This window comes from Thalassophryne amazonica, chromosome 22 (genome assembly GCF_902500255.1).
Source record: "Thalassophryne amazonica chromosome 22, fThaAma1.1, whole genome shotgun sequence".
Taxonomy (NCBI): Eukaryota; Metazoa; Chordata; class Actinopteri; order Batrachoidiformes; family Batrachoididae; genus Thalassophryne; species Thalassophryne amazonica.
In genome coordinates, this window is record NC_047124.1 from 4717355 (window position 1) to 4735013 (window position 17659).

At 42.9% G+C, this 17659-nt stretch overlaps 1 protein-coding gene across 1 annotated transcript; it reads right to left on the reverse strand.

Annotated features, from left to right (window-relative positions):
- Positions 1-493: 493 nt before the first annotated feature.
- Positions 494-8029, reverse strand: LOC117504356 (tetraspanin-8-like). Its single transcript, XM_034163807.1, has 9 exons — positions 7584-8029; positions 5861-5917; positions 5529-5648; positions 5363-5437; positions 4324-4413; positions 4004-4123; positions 1876-1908; positions 1705-1788; positions 494-1413 (listed from the first exon to the last, which is right to left on the reverse strand). The coding sequence occupies exons 1-9, from the start codon at positions 7641-7643 to the stop codon at positions 1321-1323; spliced, it is 732 nt and encodes a 243-aa protein (XP_034019698.1). The 5' UTR covers positions 7644-8029; the 3' UTR covers positions 494-1320.
- Between the last annotated feature and the right edge of the window lie 9630 nt (positions 8030-17659).

Consider the following 17659-nt stretch of genomic DNA (forward strand, 5'->3'; position numbering starts at 1 on the left):
GTCAGTGGGGATGTTGTTTCCGCCAGAAACAGCAGCACTTTGATAAATCCAGAGGCGACCCAAGCCATTAAATCTGGCGATGCTGATTGGCCAAATATTTATTATTTTTCCTTCGCAACCACACACAATTGGTCATTTCACTGCACTTCAAGGGGCTGATGAGTGAGCGCCCAAGACAAGAAATGATACGTTCTGTGCTTCTGTCCGTGGAAATGCACTGTTGAATGAGAGTCAGTTGGTGGTGGTGTTGTTTTTGTAGTTCAGATTACGTGTAGGCACAGACTATTATGTAAAACTGACATTTATAATACTTTTTAAAATATATTTTTATTGAATATAATGACACACACATGTATGTGTATGTATAAATAAATATTTATTCATACACACACGTGTATGTGTATATATATATATATATATATATACACACACACACACATGCATGTGTGTGTGTGTATCTAAGATATTTTCATTAGAAAAAAATATTTCTGTGTCAGTTTATATAAGAATGACTGTTCAGGTTGTTTTTTTTTTTTTCCTGGAAGACTGAAAAAATAATAATTTTGACATTCTCTGGTGATGTCACATGTCGATCACAACATTTCAACAAAATCAGTCGTTTCATTTATCTGTAAATAAAACTGCTTTTAATGTGAGGTTTTTCATCCTTCAGCTTAAAATGTGCAAAAATTATGTTTCGGACCAGAAAATGTGTCACTTTATAGCAATACTTTATTATAACAAACTGCTTTGACACTTTGTGTAAAAAAAAACAAAACATTTTTTAAGAGCTGAATCTGAGGTTCCTTGTGCCTAAATCACATGAGTGCTATTTTCAGAGAAAACTCTGATTCCGATTTCATCCTCTGATTAATAAAACTGAAAACAAACAAACAAACATCAGTAAAACAAATGTGAAAATTTCAAAGTAACAAAATCAACTTTTTAAAAAACAGATTTATTAAACAGGATGACGTTATCACTCACAAATTCTCACATCTTGTAATATATTAGTAATCATTTTGAACATAATTATGTTCAAAACAGTGGGGGGGGGGGGGTCTCACTTTTGACTTAAAATTCCAAATTTGTCATAATTTCTACTCATTAATTCAGATTTTAATACAATAATAGAATGTTTCGCCATCTCTTTTTCTGTGGGCATTTTGTTTGTTTGTTTGTTTTTTTTAACTTGGTGGAAATAAAACTTTCACATTAAAACACAACACATCCCCCCACCCACACCCACACACACACACACACAGCCGGAGCCGGCTTGTTACAGTGCAGACGTTAAAGGTCAGGGGTCAAGGCTGTGGCTCAGTAGCCCTTCATGATGATCGGTGGACCTCCGGCGTCATTGTGACGGACGATTTGACAGATCATCAGGATGGACATCAGCAGGCCCAGCAGCTGCACACACAGTTCATTTTTAATGATTAATGTCTGAATTAGGCCCCGCCCTCCTCCTGCATGAACACAAACTTTGGGGAATATATTTAATTTTTTTATATACACACACACACACACACACAATTAAAACGTTTTTGATGCGAGGACACAGTCAGATGGGGGCGCTCTTCCCATAGTTGCAGTCTTTGTGACATCCAAAGTGACATTTCCCCCAAAATAAATAAGGAAAATCACAAGAAGCAAATAAAATATATATATACATTCTATATACATATATAAATAAAAGCTTACCGCAAAGACTACGAGGCCAAAACACAGGCCCATGGAGACTTGACAGATTGAGTCAATTAAGCTCAAGATGAATTCACGGCAGGACTGAAGAAGGAAAGTAGGTGGAGTCATTTAAAACCCTTCTCTGACTGATCGGTTGCTAATCATTTCACTGATCAATAGATTGATTACCTTTTGATAGATCCGAGATGGGCCCAAGGTTCCCTGCAAGGAAACATCTTCACAATGAGAACTTTTATTTTGAAGATTATACCCTACACTGTGTGTGAAAGTCAAACATTTTTAAGTAAAAATCTGAATGCTACAAGAAGCAAGTTTTAATGTGAGGAAAGTTTATTTTGCCAATTTAATTAAACATTCAGTGAAAAATGTTTGTAAGAATTATGTCACAGTTTCACAAGAAAAGCACTGAACTGCAAAAAGAGCAGTAATGTGTTGCTCCTGCTGCTTTAATCTGTCAAAAATATTGATCATTCAGGGCCTCTTATTCATAAGAAAACTAAGAGTCCAAACTTCCAATAAAAGTTTCCCTGAACAACTTAACTTGTTTAAACTTAAGTTCAAACAACATAATTCATCCAGATGTTACCAACTGAAACAATTCATTTAAGTTGGTTCTTTTTTTCAGTGTATATCACGACTTTGTTAATTTGGCCAAACTTAACTATACTCAACAAAAATATAAACGCAACACTTTTGGTTTTGCTCCCATTTTGTATGAGATTAACTCAACGATCTAAAACTTTTTCCACATACACAATATCACCATTTCCCTCAAATACTGTGCACAAACCAGTCGAAATCTGTGATAGTGAGCACTTCTCCTTTGTTGAGATAATCCATCCCACCTCACAGGTGTGCCATATCAAGATGCTGATTAGACACCATGATTAGTGCACAGGTGTGCCTTAGACTGTCCACAATAAAAGGCCACTCTGAAAGGTGCAGTTTTGTTTTATTGGGGGGGGGGGGGGGTACCAGTCAGTATCTGGTGTGACCACCATTTGCCTCATGCAGTGCAACACATCTCCTTCGCATCATCCGTGAAGAGAACACCTCTCCAACGTGCCAAACGGCAGCGAATGTGAGCATTTACCCACTCAAATCGGTTACGACGACAAACTGGAGTCGGGTCGAAACCCCGATGAGGACGACGAGCATGCAGATGAGCTTCCCTGAGACAGTTTATGACAGTTTGTGCAGAAATTCTTTGGTTATGCAAACCGATTGTTCCAGCAGCTGTCCGAGTGGCTGGTCTCAGACGATCTTGGAGGTGAACATGCTGGATGTGGAGGTCCTGGGCTGGTGTGGTTACACGTGGTCTGCGGTTGTGAGGCTGGTTGGATGTACTGCCAAATTCTCTGAAACACCTTTGGAGATGGCTTATGGTAGAGAAATGAACATTCAATACACGAGCAACAGTTCTGGTTGACATTCCTGCTATCAGCATGCCAATTGCACGCTCCCTCAAATCTTGCGACATCTATGGCATTGTGCTGTGTGATAAAACTGCACCTTTCAGAGTGGCCTTTTATTGTGGGCAGTCTAAGGCACACCTGTGCACTAATCATGGTGTCTAATCAGCATCTTGGTATGGCACACCTGTGAGGTGGGATGGATTATCTCAGCAAAGGAGAAGTGCTCACTATCACAGATTTCGACTGGTTTGTGCACAGTATTTGAGGGAAATGGTGATATTGTGTATGTGGAAAAAGTTTTAGATCGTTGAGTTAATCTCATACAAAATGGGAGCAAAACCAAAAGTGTTGCGTTTATATTTTTGTTGAGTGTAATTTAGGTGTTGCCAACTGAAGACTCTCTGCAAGTTTCTCTTTTTCTGTTGGAGTTAAACTATACTGAAAAAAGAACTAACTTAAAAAAGCATTACAATTGTTTACAAATGTTTGAACTTACATGTGTAAGTTAATTTACACATGTAAGTTCAAACAACTTAATTCATTCAGTTTTTAAGTTTGTTTACCTATTCTCTTTTTTCAGTGTACACTAAGTAACTAGCTTGTGCGACCGCAGCATTGCTAGCTTTGACTTCATTGGCGACACTTTTTTCAGACTTTGCAGCAATATTTTGCGATGCAGTTTTCCCCCTCTAAACAAACATTTTTTTTCATACGTTACAAGCTTTCATAAAATTTGTTTTTATTTTTCAGACAAAAGGCTTTAACTCCAAACACTGGTCATTGATACTAAACCAGAGATGATGCTCGATAATATTCCTGAAGAAATGGCAAACGTTTTCTCGCCAAATTCAAACCAGACTCATCATCATATCATCACCAACCCAAGGTCTGGATGTACAGTCGGCTCCTCCATAAACTCTGTATGTATATTCCGTGCAGGCACAGGAGTCAGGGATGACGTCCCTCCAGTCCTCGGCACTCGCCAGCCCACAACACTGACCCTGGACCCAAAGACACGAGATTTAATGTAATAAAATCAGAGTATTTACAGCAGCAGATCATGATACAGAAAAGTGATAAGAATGAATGGATCAACCCGCTGAACTCGTTGTGGTCGTTTAGCTTCTTGGAACGAGAAGCACAAAGCTCATACAAGTTATGGTTTGTCCTGAACTACTAATTAAAAACGAGTTAACATTACATGTTCCTGAACAGTTTTGAGCATGGATGTGATGGTTTTGTCCTGCATCATAGTCTTCAAAGTTTCAGGGTCTTCAAAGGCAGCATTGATCTGCAACAAGAAGAGCAACATCAGCATCAAGACAGAAAGACATTTCAGCATGAAGACGTTGGAGAAATTAAGAAGAAATGTAGCAACAATTAAATGTAGGAGCAATCTCCACGGGTACAGCCAGCAAGCAAGAAAACAACGTCCACCCCCTCACCACCCACAGGTTGAACCAAGAGGGGAAAAATGTCAAAGTTGGACTGATGAAAAGGAATTGTTTCAATCTGAAATACAAATGAACTACATTTCTCCAAATTAACAGGTCACATTTATGCCTGCTAACTTAATTTCCTCCCAATGAGGTAAATGTTTTCATCAGAATTTGTTTGTTTGTTAGCAGGATAACTCAAAATGTGAAGAACAGATTTCAATGAATTTTGGTGAGCTGATAGACAATGTTTCAGGAAATAAGTGATTTTATTTTGGAGGTGATTCAGAATATATTCTGTAATTAAAATCTAATAGAATGTTTGGCAACATTTAACTTAAAAAAAAAAAACAGTTATGTCCCAGACAATGAGGGATTTTATTTTGAATTTGACCCAAACATATTTTGGGTCTAGGAGACCCATTTAGAACATTTGATTAAAAAAAAAAAAAAAACACCGCATTTCTCTTTCTGTCATGATGAAATCCTGGAAGGATTTTAATGCTAAATGCGAGTGAGAGTGACGTTGGCTGAGGTATTCGCTCTCTGAATGCCTTTATTACAGCTGTGGGTTATGAGATTAAGTAATTTCTTTTGGATGTCCAACAATGGCTTTTTTTCCCAGCGCAGAGATACCCACAGAGAAACGTAGGTACCAGAGGCAGCGTCCATCCAGTTGGGCAAACGGACAGCGTGTTCGTGCAGAGAGAGCAATCACGATGTTAACATACTGACAGACGGAGAATATTACCAAGAGACAGATGTACATCCAAGAAAACATCAGCAGATAGAAAGTTGGATAACCTTGTTCTTGGCATCAACGATAATGATTCCAAAGACCAGCATGATGATCATCCCAACCACCATGAAACCTGCAAACTGCATGAGACACATTAACCATCAAAACGTGCCTCTAGTCGATCAGGATGAAGGTTGAGCTGACTTGGTATGATGTGGATCTTATATGTACCACTTTGAGGGCGACAGAATTCTCGAAGCGTCCAGCGCAGATTCCCAGGATGGAGATCCCGAGGATACTGATGGCAAACAACCAAACCCAGTTGATGCTTGGCCCTCCCATACCAGACAACTGTTCCACCACCACAGAAACACATGATAAATGACATCACCTTCAGTGTTGAATTACCGTTTGTGTTGGTAAATGATCAAAACAAACTCTCCAAATTCATTTTCAGGAATGACTTCACCATGCAGTTCAGGACATTACATGGAAAACGGAATGCTGCAGTCAGAACTGGGAAATGGACAGAAGGGTGACGCATGTGGTTTTAATAGCATTACCTGGTTTCCATTGATACCAAGCTTAATCAGCCCATATATCAGCAGACATCCAAAGCCCTGAGGACACATTAAAATGACCATTTTTAAACAACATCAAAGCTCTTTATGACACGCAACAACAAACACACCTTAAAATGTCTTTGTGACACAAATGTTTTATAAGTGCAAATTAAAAGCACAAATATGTAGAACAAAGAGACCAAAAAAAAAACATTTTAAAGTAAGAAAGAAAGAAAAAAAAATCTTAATTTCAATGAATCATTTATATTAGCAAAATGAAAACTGTTCAGCTGAACAAAACAAGTCCATTTTAGTCTACTTCTTCAAAATAAACTGGTTTTTATTCACTTAAAAATATTTGCACTGATGCATGCTGGGATTTGTAGTATATAACTAAAATAACTGATCACAAGAGGGAGCCAGAGAGCTAAAATGTGACACCTCTGGCTCTTGTATTATTATTACTGCCAATCTGTTACAGCAATCTATAAAATTTATTGTTCATGACAATAAATACCATGTGATCAGTTCTGTCGTGATTTTCAGAAATGTCCTTTGTCTAGCAGGTTGATTATTTTTGAGAAAAGTAGTGTGGAGAAAAAAATCTGCTAAATGTATGTAAGAAAAAAAAAACAGCATCTTTAAGAATTTAAATGTTATAAAAGTTGTAAATTATGAGCAAACCTTTTTTTTATTATATCATTTCCACCGACAATCTGCCGTATTCCGACATGTCGAGTTTCACATAAATGCGTGGGAGTTTGTGAAAGCTGGTGAAGGTGTGTGTGTGTGTGTGGGGGGGGGGGTGTCTTACAGGAATCAGATCAGATTACGCAACATCCTGAAAAAAAATGTTCAAATCTTTGGGACCCCAGATCTTTTTACTACTTTAAATTGTTTACAAAAATAAATTATTATTCTTATTATTAGGACTGCAACCTTTATTCCTAGATGTAATCTTCAAATGTTGAGGTGGCTGCAGTACATCTGGTTTTTCATGAAACTTGAAAAAAAAATGACATAGATATTGTGTTATAATGCCAAACTGTTTCAACACTAATGGCAACATTTTCTTTCCTACTTCACTGACCTGCAGGTTTTTGCCCGACCGAGGGGTCAAGTCGATTTGACTGTTTTGGATTTTTCTCCTTTTTCCCTTAAGGTTATTTATTTATTTTGAGGGGGGGGAAGTATATTTTTTTATTTACTCTTTTGTTTTTCGTTTAAAAAAATCAAAAACATAGCTGTATACATTCAATAATGTTTCAAGTCATTTTGGCTTTTAATAAATATATTTGTTAAAAAGAAGCAACCAATACAGACTAGATGGGGGTTTTCTTCCTTCTTAAATTTTTAACAACAAATAAATAAACAGGCTGGTTAAAAAAAAAAAAAAAAAAATTTCTATGATAGGTTTTTTTCCGATTTAAATTTACTTATTTATTTAAATTGGCTTTTTTCATTGTTATTTATTTCACCTTTGGAAATGAGACTTTACAAATAATAGTTATAATCTTTACAGGCATGTTAAAACATAAAGGTGCACATACAACATGTACAAGTTCCATTAATTAATGGCACTGATTTCACATTTCCGCAATGTTTCAACTACTGATTTTTTTAAAAATAATTTTTGATTTTTTTAAAATTTTACAGCAATTTAAATCAGCTGATTTAAATCATACCAGTTCTATAAATAAAAAATAAAATGATTTGTACTTACAGCAAACACTGAATTGAAGATGATGAAGATGCACGTGAGGACGTTGTTAATTTTTCCCATCTTCAGCTTTTCGTGTTGGATAAAGAAGCTGTACGAATCAAACTCTCTGTGGGTGATGGGGAACGCAGCGCTGCAACCAGACGCTCAGATTTCCGACAGACAACAAACTGCTCATAAACACAGCTCCACAAGCAGATTCAGTTTGTAACCTTTTATATATTTTCCCCTCAAAGCGAAACAACTCAGCCAATCAAATACACTGACTGTGGGCGTGTCAGGTCCGTCGCCCTAACTCGACCTGGCACTTAAACTGTCCCTGAGATCGTATCCTGCAAAACACAGTTTCTCAAAGCACGATCACACATAAAGAAGACAACTGTTAGACAGAGATCTCTTTTGTGAGACCAACCTTGCTTCTCCTGCTCCTCTCCGCTGGCCCTCCGGCGCTCTGCTCTTTTATTAGGAAACAATACAACGTAGCATCAGGGTACATTGTTTGGGGGAGGGAGGGGTGAACGGTTGCTTGTGAGTTACGGTTTCCTGTGAAACATGCTCGTTTCTTTCACCAAAAGAAGGGAGTAAGCAGTTAAGTTTCGATGTCAACAGAGTCCTGAAACAACCTTTAGTTCATCACTGTGGCTGGGCAATCATTTAAGTGCAGCATATATGAATGGGTACATAATTATTATGATTAAATGAGTAAATGAAGTATAAAAGAATATAATTCAGACAGTAATAAATGTAGAATCCTTTAACAAGTCAGCTAAGACACATATTCTTTCAGTCTTGTGGCTGGTTTCACTCCCACATCACACAGATAACAGATAGTTGATACAGTTCATTTCACAAGAAGCAGAAACTTAACTCAGACTACTTTTGATTACATTGAATATCATGTAAACAGGCAGTGATTAATTAAATAAATGATAACTCATAAAATCTCCATCATTTCCCTCCTCTTTTAGCATTTATTTGCAGTTAGCTAGAGTAAAAATAAATGTATTTACAGTGTATGACAATAATTCAGCGTCATTTCACTCATCCATCATGAGCACTTGTTTACACAAGAATTTACAAGAATTTTAGCAATATTTGCCACCAGGAGCCAGAGGTAAACCACCCCCACAGGCTCCATCGTGCTGCTGTTTCCTGAAACTCGGTGGTCATAGTAGTTTGCATTTTTTACAGGACCCTCATCGCCTGTTGTGCCGAATCAGAATTTATCTCATCAGATATATATGTACAGCACGTGGCATTTATCATTCCACATACTCCGCCTTGTGTCGCTGTTAACAAATCTAACACTAATCGATTTTGGAGGACCATCGTACGGATTTCGGTCAACATTTTGTTTTGGGCTTTGTTGACTACGAGAGACGCGTTTAGGAATACAGCCAATCGATAATTTACTGTTTCTAATCGAAACTGTAAGTTTGGAATACCCAACCAGGGCAACACGGACAGACCACCCCTCTCCCAATCTTTCCAGATCTTAAACTCCTCGGGCACATCATCGCTCTGCCAGATGTGTTTTACCTGGTGAATCTCAACGTCGTCTAAATTCCGCCTCACCCTTTCTGGCCTTTTGGGCTCGGCCGCAACGACAAAGGTGTGATCTGACACCTGGGTAGGGGCGCAAATTCCATCCCATCCCGGTGGGAGATTCAGGTACAAGCGTGTACCACAAACCCAGAACACGTCATCCACTGGCCATGTTCCGTTCCGGTAACCATAATTTTGCTATCCTGAAGCAATTGTGATCTGTTGGACAGGAGGGTCTGTCCTGAGCCCACTTTCCGCAATATAGGGTTTCAGATTTGGTTGTGTTAACTTGAATACACTCTCCAACATTTAGGCGAGTCTCTATACATCTCTTAGCAGTCAACCGTCCCACTGATACATTCCCTTCCTGATAATAACAAATTGGAAATTTAATTCCGTGGGGTATTATAACAGTTTTGGCCACAAGTGCAGATGCCTTAATCCTAGTCAAGATTATTAATTGACTACACGGGTCATAAATTTTCCCCCAATCAGATCCATTCCATCCGCTGTATGCTTTGGACATATATACGTGATCCTCACCAGTCATTGTTACGTACATAGCTTGAACAATACAGTCAGTGACACCATAACTAAATGGTCGTGCCCATAAAGTTGGTTGTGTGCTGGATATTGGGATGTATGAACAGACATAACAGTCTGTCTCATTAACTGATTGAGCTACGGTTGTTGCATAATTGTACCAAGAGTTTTGCTGTAATGGATTGTCTGTGGTATCGTTTTTTATCTCATCGAGTAGTGCTAGCATCTGTTTAGGTATGTATCTTTTATTGATTTTCGCGAACGCTTCACTTTGTCTAGCTGTCCCTTGTAACCGGAAATGATGAAGTAAATATATTACCCCTGCTAACAGAAGCAACATTATCATACAACAACAAAAACAAGAGCATTTCTTTCTGCTATGAACCTCTCGGATTTCTTCCTTACATCGTTTAACTCTGTCTCCTCAGCAGGAGCTCTTCGTCCTTCATGTTGACTGGTACAGGTGTCATCTTTAGTGACAGTTCAAAAGGTGCAGTTTGTCTGGGCTTAGGGGCTGAAGGTGACAGTTCACAGTCTCAGTTCAGTTCAGCAAGGGACTGAGGGACTCTGGAACTTTTTTTTATGTTATTTCCCTTCAGTTGTAGTGCATAAATCTGTACTATTATCAGTATGTCTAAGGCATGTTGCAATTGGACTTAAGATAATGTGTCATGTACTCTGTCCTGTGCCCTGTTCTTGACGTTTCTTTTAAACACAGGTGCACAGGATTAGAACAGGATCGTCTTGTCTCCTGTTTTCAAAGATGCAGTTTCGTCTGCTTCTATCTCCTGGTCTGGTCACGTCAGCTTCAGTGCTCTTATTTCAAGCTTGTAGTACGTCTGCTTCTGATCCTGGTCTGAGTTGACAGGCCTCTTCTTGGTCACAGTTGATTACTCATCTGCTTCAGGACTCTGATATTTGCTTCAACCTTTGGTCTTTGTCTTTGTAGTGGGATAGATGCACCCAAGATGACCTTTTCCTCTGGGCTGGATGCCTTTTCCTCTGGGTTGTCCAGGAGTTTTACCAGCTTACAGTGACTTAGGTGGATCCAACTCGACCTCTCAGCGATTTTAACTGCAGTTGGTGTTGTTAGTAACACTTGGAATGCCCTTCCCACTTTGGGCTGGACCAGGATTTCCTTTTGATTACTTTAATGTAGATCCAATCTCCAGGGTGTACTTCCAGAGTCTGTAAGTCTGTAGGAAGTAAAGAGAGTAAAGTTTCTTCTCTACAAGTGTCAAGACAGAAGTCAGACTACCAGAGCAAGAATTTTAGCTGAGGAAGCTTCTGTGATTTGAAGCAAAAGGTCCTCACGTCAAGCAATCCAGTCCAGTCGAAGATTCAAGCTTCTCTACTATGGAAACCACCTGGACAAGTGAGAGCCTACACAGAAACATAGGAAGTAAAGAGTTTGATGGCAGTAAATGTGTCTTTTGTATTTGTTTTTCTTGCAGCAGTTCTTTCATATAGTCTGCTAGGTTCTTTTTTCAGTCATAGTCTGAGCGTCTGGTAGCAAGTCCGGAAGTTTAAAACTTCATCCATACAATATCTCAAATGGTGTGAGTCCTGCTTGTGTGGGTGTTATTCTCATGTACATTTTGACTAAATCCAAGTATTCTGGCCAGGGTCTTTTTTTGTCCTCCATGCATTTTCTGAGTCTGCTCTTAATTGTCCCATTTGTTCTTTCTACTAATCCTGCACTTTGTGGATGATAAGAACAGTGATTTTTGAGGGTCATCCCCAAGTTTCGTGTTACTTTTGTGATCACCTCATTCACAAAATGTGTTCCATTATCACTATACAGCATCTCTGGGACACCATATGCCGGATTGATCGTCTTGCAGATGGCTTTAGCAACAGTTAATGCATCAGCTTTTCCACTTGGAACAATCTCAACCCATTTTGAGAAGGCGTCAATCAACACCAAACAGTACTGGTAGGGTCCACTTTTATTCAACTCAATGAAATCCATGTGTACACTCTGGAAGGGGTACTGAGGTGCAGGAAACTGTCCCCGCTTTGGCCTCAAATTTCCCTGTGGATTATGTCTTATACATGTAACACATGCTTTACAGAGGTTTTTTTTGCGTAGGAATTGAATCCAAATGTCGTAAAATGTTTGTTCAATAATGCCACCATACCCCCGGTTGACACATGACAAACGCCATGTGTCATGATAGCAGCCATTTTGAACAAACTTTTAGGCAGGATGGGCTTCCCTCCTAATTCAAAAATTTGATTAGCGTTCTGGAGGGCACCTTGTGTCGACCAGAAGGCTTTTTCTCGACATGGGGAACTTTGTTGGGTGTCATAAAGAAGATCCAAGTCCAAAACCGAAGAGTCAGCCATGTAAATGTCAGACACACCGAGTTCGCCCAAAGCAGCCATTTTGGCTACTTGGTCTGCAAACCTGTTTCCTTCAGACACAAAATCGGAACACTTGGTGTGTGCGGCACATTTACATAGAGCTAGCGGGAAGCTTAATAGACTGCAAAAGATCAAGCAGCAAGCTGTGGTGGGTAACGGGTTTACCAGTTGAGGTAATCATACCCCGCTGTTCCCACTGCTTAGCAAAGAACCAGGCCGTAGAAAAAGCATACTGTGAGTCAGTGTAGATTGTCACAGTTTTCTCTTCTGCAAGACGACAAGCTCTAGTCAAGGCAATTAGCTCAGCAGCTTGAGCCGAATAAAATCTCCATCAGGGCGGAGCCAGGCAGATGCAAAATTCATGGCTGATTCATCTGGAAAGTCAATGTAAAGTCAATGAATTTAATAAATAATAATAATAAAATATAAAATGTACTCCCCTTCTAGCTGCCACCTTATTGTGGTAGGGGAGTTTGCGTACCCGGATGATCCTAGGAGCTATGTTGTCGGGGGCTTTGTGCTCCCTGTAGGGTCTCCCAAGGCAAACAGGTCCTAGGTGACGGGTCAGACTAAGGGCAGTTCAGAACCTCCATGACCAGTAAAAGATCAAGGACCGAGACGTTGCCCGGTATGGCGGAGCCGGGGTCCCACCATGGAGCCAGGCCTGGGGTTGGGGCTTGCGCGCGAGTGCCTGGTGATCGGGCCTTAGCCCATGGGGCCCAGCCGGGCTCAGCCCAAAAGAGTGACGTGGGCCCGCCCTCCTGTGGGTTCACCACCTGCAGAGGGGGCCATGGGGGTCGGGTGCAGAGAGGATTGGGTGGCGGTCGAGGGCGGGTGGCCCGGCGGCCCGGTCCATGCTCACAGCCCCTGGCTGTTGGAACGTGGAATGTCACCTCGCTAGGGGGGAAGGAGCTTGAGCTTGTGCGAGAGGTTGAGAGATACCGACTAGAGATAGTCGGGCTCACCTCCACGCACAGCTTGGGCTCTGGTACCCAACTCCTGGAGAGGGGCTGGGCGCTTCATTTCTCTCGCGTCGCCCATGGGGAGAGGCGGAGAGCTGGGGTCGCATTGCTTATTGCTCCCCAGCTCAGTCGCCAAGTGTTGGAGTTCACTCCGGTGAACGAGAGGGTCGTGTCCCTACGCCTTCGGGTCGGGGACAGGTCTCTCACCATTGTCTTGGCCTACGGGCCGAGCAGCAGTGCAGAGTACCCGACCTTCCTGGAGTCCCTGGGAGGGGTACTAGATAGCGCTCCGACTGGGGACTCTATTGTTCTCCTGGGGGATTTCAACACCCACGTGGGCGGCGACAGTGAGACCTGGAGGAGCGTGATCGGGAAGCACGGCCTCCACGATCTGAACCCGAGTGGTATTCAGTTGTTGGACTTCTGTGCTAGTCACAGTTTGTCCATCACAAACACCATGTTCGAGCACAAGGGTGTCCATAAGTGCACGTGGCACCAGGACACCCTGAGCCGGAAGTCGATGATCGACTTTGTAGTCGTATCATCTGACCTTCGGCCACGTGTCTCGGACACTCGAGTGAAGAGAGGGGCAGAGCTGTCGACTGATCACCACCTGGTGGTGAGTTGGATCCGCTGGGAGGGTAGGAAGTCGGTCAGACCTGGCAGGCCCAAACGTATCGTGAGGGTCTGCTGGGAACGACTCGCGGAACTCTCTGTCAGCGAGGTCTTCAACTCCCACCTCCGGGAGAGCTTCTCCCAGATCCCGGGGGAGGTTGGAGACATGGAGTCCGAGTGGACCATGTTCTCCACCTCCATTGTCGATGCGGCTGCTCGTAGCTGTGGTTGCAAGGTCTCTGGTGCCTGTCGCGGCGGCAATCCCCGAACCTGGTGGTGGACACCGGAAGTAAGGGATGCCGTCAAGCTGAAGAAGGAGTCGTACTTATCTTTGTTGTTAGGTGGGACCCCAGAGGCAGCTGACAGGTACCGGCAGGCCAAGCTTGCCGCAGCCCGTGCAGTCACAGAGGCAAAAACTCGGGTCTGGGAGGAGTTCGGGGAGGCCATGGAGGAGGACTATCGGTCAGCCTCGAAGAGATTCTGGCAAACCGTCCGACACCTCAGGAGGCGGAAACAGCTCTCCACCAGCACTGTTTACGGTGCGGGTGGGGAGCTGTTGACCCTGACTGGGGATGTTGTCGGGCGGTGGAAGGAGTACTTTGAGGATCTCCTCAATCCCATTGTCATGTCTTCTGAAGAGGAAGCAGAGACTGGTGACTCAGAGGCGGACTCATCCATTACCCAGGCCGAAGTCACAGAAGTGGTTACAAAACTCCTCGGTGGCAAGGCTCCTGGGGTGGATGAAATCCATCCTGAGTACCTTAAATCTCTGGATATTGTTGGGCTGTCTTGGCTGACACGCCTCTGCAACATCGCGTGCCTCTGGATTGGCAGACCGGGGTGGTGGTCCCTCTGTTTAAGAAGGGGGACCGGAGGGTGTGTTCCAACTATAGGGGGATCACACTCCTCAGCCTCCCCGGTAAGGTCTATTCCAGAGTACTGGAGAGGAGAATTCGACCGATGGTCGAACCTCGGATTCAGGAGGAGCAGTGTGGTTTTCGTCCTGGTCACGGCACACTGGACCAGCTCTACATGCTCCATCGGGTGCTCGAGGGTTCATGGGAGTTCGCCCAAGCAGTCCACATGTGTTTTGTGGATCTGGAGAAGGCATTCAACCGTGTCCCTCGGGGCACCCTGTGGGGAGTGCTCCGGGAGTACGGGGTCCGGGGTCCTTTGTTAAGGGCTATCCGGTCCCTGTACGACCGCAGCAGGAGCTTGGTTCGCATTGCCGGTAGTAAGTCAAACCTGTTTCCAGTGCACATTGGCCTCCGCCAGGGCTGCCCTTTGTCACCGGCTCTGTTCATTATTTTTATGGACAGAATTTCTAGGCGCAGCCAGGGTGTAGAGGGGGTCTGGTTTGGGAACCACAGAATCTCGTCTCTGCTGTTTGCGGACGATGTGGTTCTGTTGGCTTCGTCAAATCAGGACCTTCAGCGTGCACTGGGGCGGTTTGCAGCCAAGTGTGAAGTGTCCGGGATGAAAATCAACACCTCCAAATCCGAGGCCATGGTTCTCGACCGGAAAAAGGTGCTTTGTCCTCTTCATGTTGGTGGAGTGTCCTTGCCTCAAGTGGAGGAGTTTAAGTATCTCGGGGTCTTGTTCACGAGTGAGGGAGGGATGGAGCATGAGATCGATAGACGGATTGGTGCAACATCTGCAGTGATGCGGTCGCTGTATCGGACCGTCGTGGTGAAGAGAGAGCTGAGTAGGGGGGCACAGCTCTCGATTTACCGATCGATCTACATTCCGATCCTCACCTATGGTCATGAGATTTGGATCATGACCGAAAGAACGAGATCGCGAGTACAAGCGGCCGAGATGAGTTTCCTCCGCAGCGTGGCTGGGCGTTCCCTTAGAGATAGGGTGAGGAGCTCGGCCACTCGGGAGGAGCTCGGAGTCGAGCCGCTGCTCCTCCACGTCGAAAGGAGTCAGTTGAGGTGGCTTGGGCATCTTTTCCGGATGCCTCCTGGACGCCTCGCTGGAGAGGTGTTCCGGGCACGTCCCACTGGGAGGAGGCCCCGGGGAAGACTCAGGACACGCTGGAGGGACTACATCTCTCGGCTGGCTTGGGAATGCCTTGGGGTTCCCCTGGAGGAGCTGGAGGAGGTGGGTGTGGATCGGGAGGTCTGGGCGGCTTTGCTTGAGCTGCTGCCCCCACGACCCGACTACGGATAAAGCGGACGAAAATGGATGGATGGATGGATAAAATGTATTGCTATACCACTCAGATAATTGTTACAATCTGCTTAAAACAATAAATATAATTTCATCATAAAAATGTAACACTTTAATCAGAAGTAGTAGTATCACTCAACAAAAATATAAACGCAACACTTTTGGTTTTGCTCCCATTTTGTATGAGATGAACTCAAAGATCTAAAACTTTTTCCACATATACAATATCACCATTTCCCTCAAATATTGTTCACAAACCAGTCTGAATCTGTGATAGTGAGCACTTCTCCTTTGTTGAGATAATCCATTCCACCTCACAGGTGTGCCATATCAAGATGCTGATTAGACACCATGATTAGTGCACAGGTGTGCCTTAGACTGCCCACAATAAAAGGCCACTCTGAAAGGTGCAGTTTTATCACACAGCACAATGCCACAGATGTCGCAAGATTTGAGGGAGCGTGCAGTTGGCATGCTGACAGCAGGAATGTCAACCAGAACTGTTGCTCGTGTATTGAATGTTCATTTCTCTACCATAAGCCGTCTCCAAAGGCGTTTCAGAGAATTTGGCAGTACATCCAACCAGCCTCACAACCGCAGACCACGTGTAACCACACCAGCCCAGGACCTCCACATCCAGCATGTTCACCTCCAAGATCGTCTGAGACCAGCCACTCGGACAGCTGCTGGAACAATCGGTTTGCATAACCAAAGAATTTCTGCACAAACTGTCAGAAACTGTCTCAGGGAAGCTCATCTGCATGCTCGTCGTCCTCATCAGGGTCTTGACCTGACTCCAGTTCGTCGTTGTAACCGATTTGAGTGGGCAAATGCTCACATTTGCTGCCGTTTGGCACGTTGGAGAGGTGTTCTCTTCACGGATGATGCGAAGGAGATGTGTTGCACTGCATGAGGCAAATGGTGGTCACACCAGATACTGACTGGTATCCCCCCCCCCCCCCCCCAATAAAACAAAACTGCACCTTTCAGAGTGGCCTTTTATTGTGGGCAGTCTAAGGCACACCTGTGCACTAATCATGGTGTCTAATCAGCATCTTGGTATGGCACACCTGTGAGGTGGGATGGATTATCTCAGCAAAGGAGAAGTGCTCACTATCACAGATTTAGACTGGTTTGTGCACAGTATTTGAGGGAAATGGTGATATTGTGTATGTGGAAAAAGTTTTAGATCGTTGAATTAATCTCATACAAAATGGGAGCAAAACCAAAAGTGTTGCGTTTATATTTTTGTTGAGTATATATATATTTATTAATTGTCTTGTTTATTGTATTGGCTCCACCCATTTCTTTACTTTTTCCACCCAGTCTTTGCTGGGAGGTAAAGTAAAGGCTTCCCTACGTGCAGGTCGTTTTGAGATGTTGATGCCCAGAAAAGGAAATTAATTTTTTCATGAAATGACAAATTGTTGATATCAAAGAAAGTAGGATTTATAAATTGTATAATCATTTTCAAAACATTTGGATTTTGTGGTCACTCACTTTACCTCTCAAATGTAATTATACCAAAAATCAGCTCAGAAGGTTTTTTTCTTCAGTATTTTCTTGTTCAAAGTGCTTTTCCTGATGCAGTTTGAGCAGCAAAAATTGAATGATTCCACTCAGGATCAACCTGACGTTTCAGATCTCCCTTTTTCCTTAAGGTTATTTATTAATTTCTGTTGCCCCGCCCATCTTCACCATCACTTATAAGCACGTGGTCATTGTTATTGCGCTCATGTGAATGATACGAGTGGTTGAGTTCCACCAGAACGCTTGATGTGAATGTTGCTACTGATGGCAAACGACAGTGATGAAGTTAAACTTTCATGAACCCTGAGAATTTTTCAGAACCTTGATTAAAAAAACAAACAA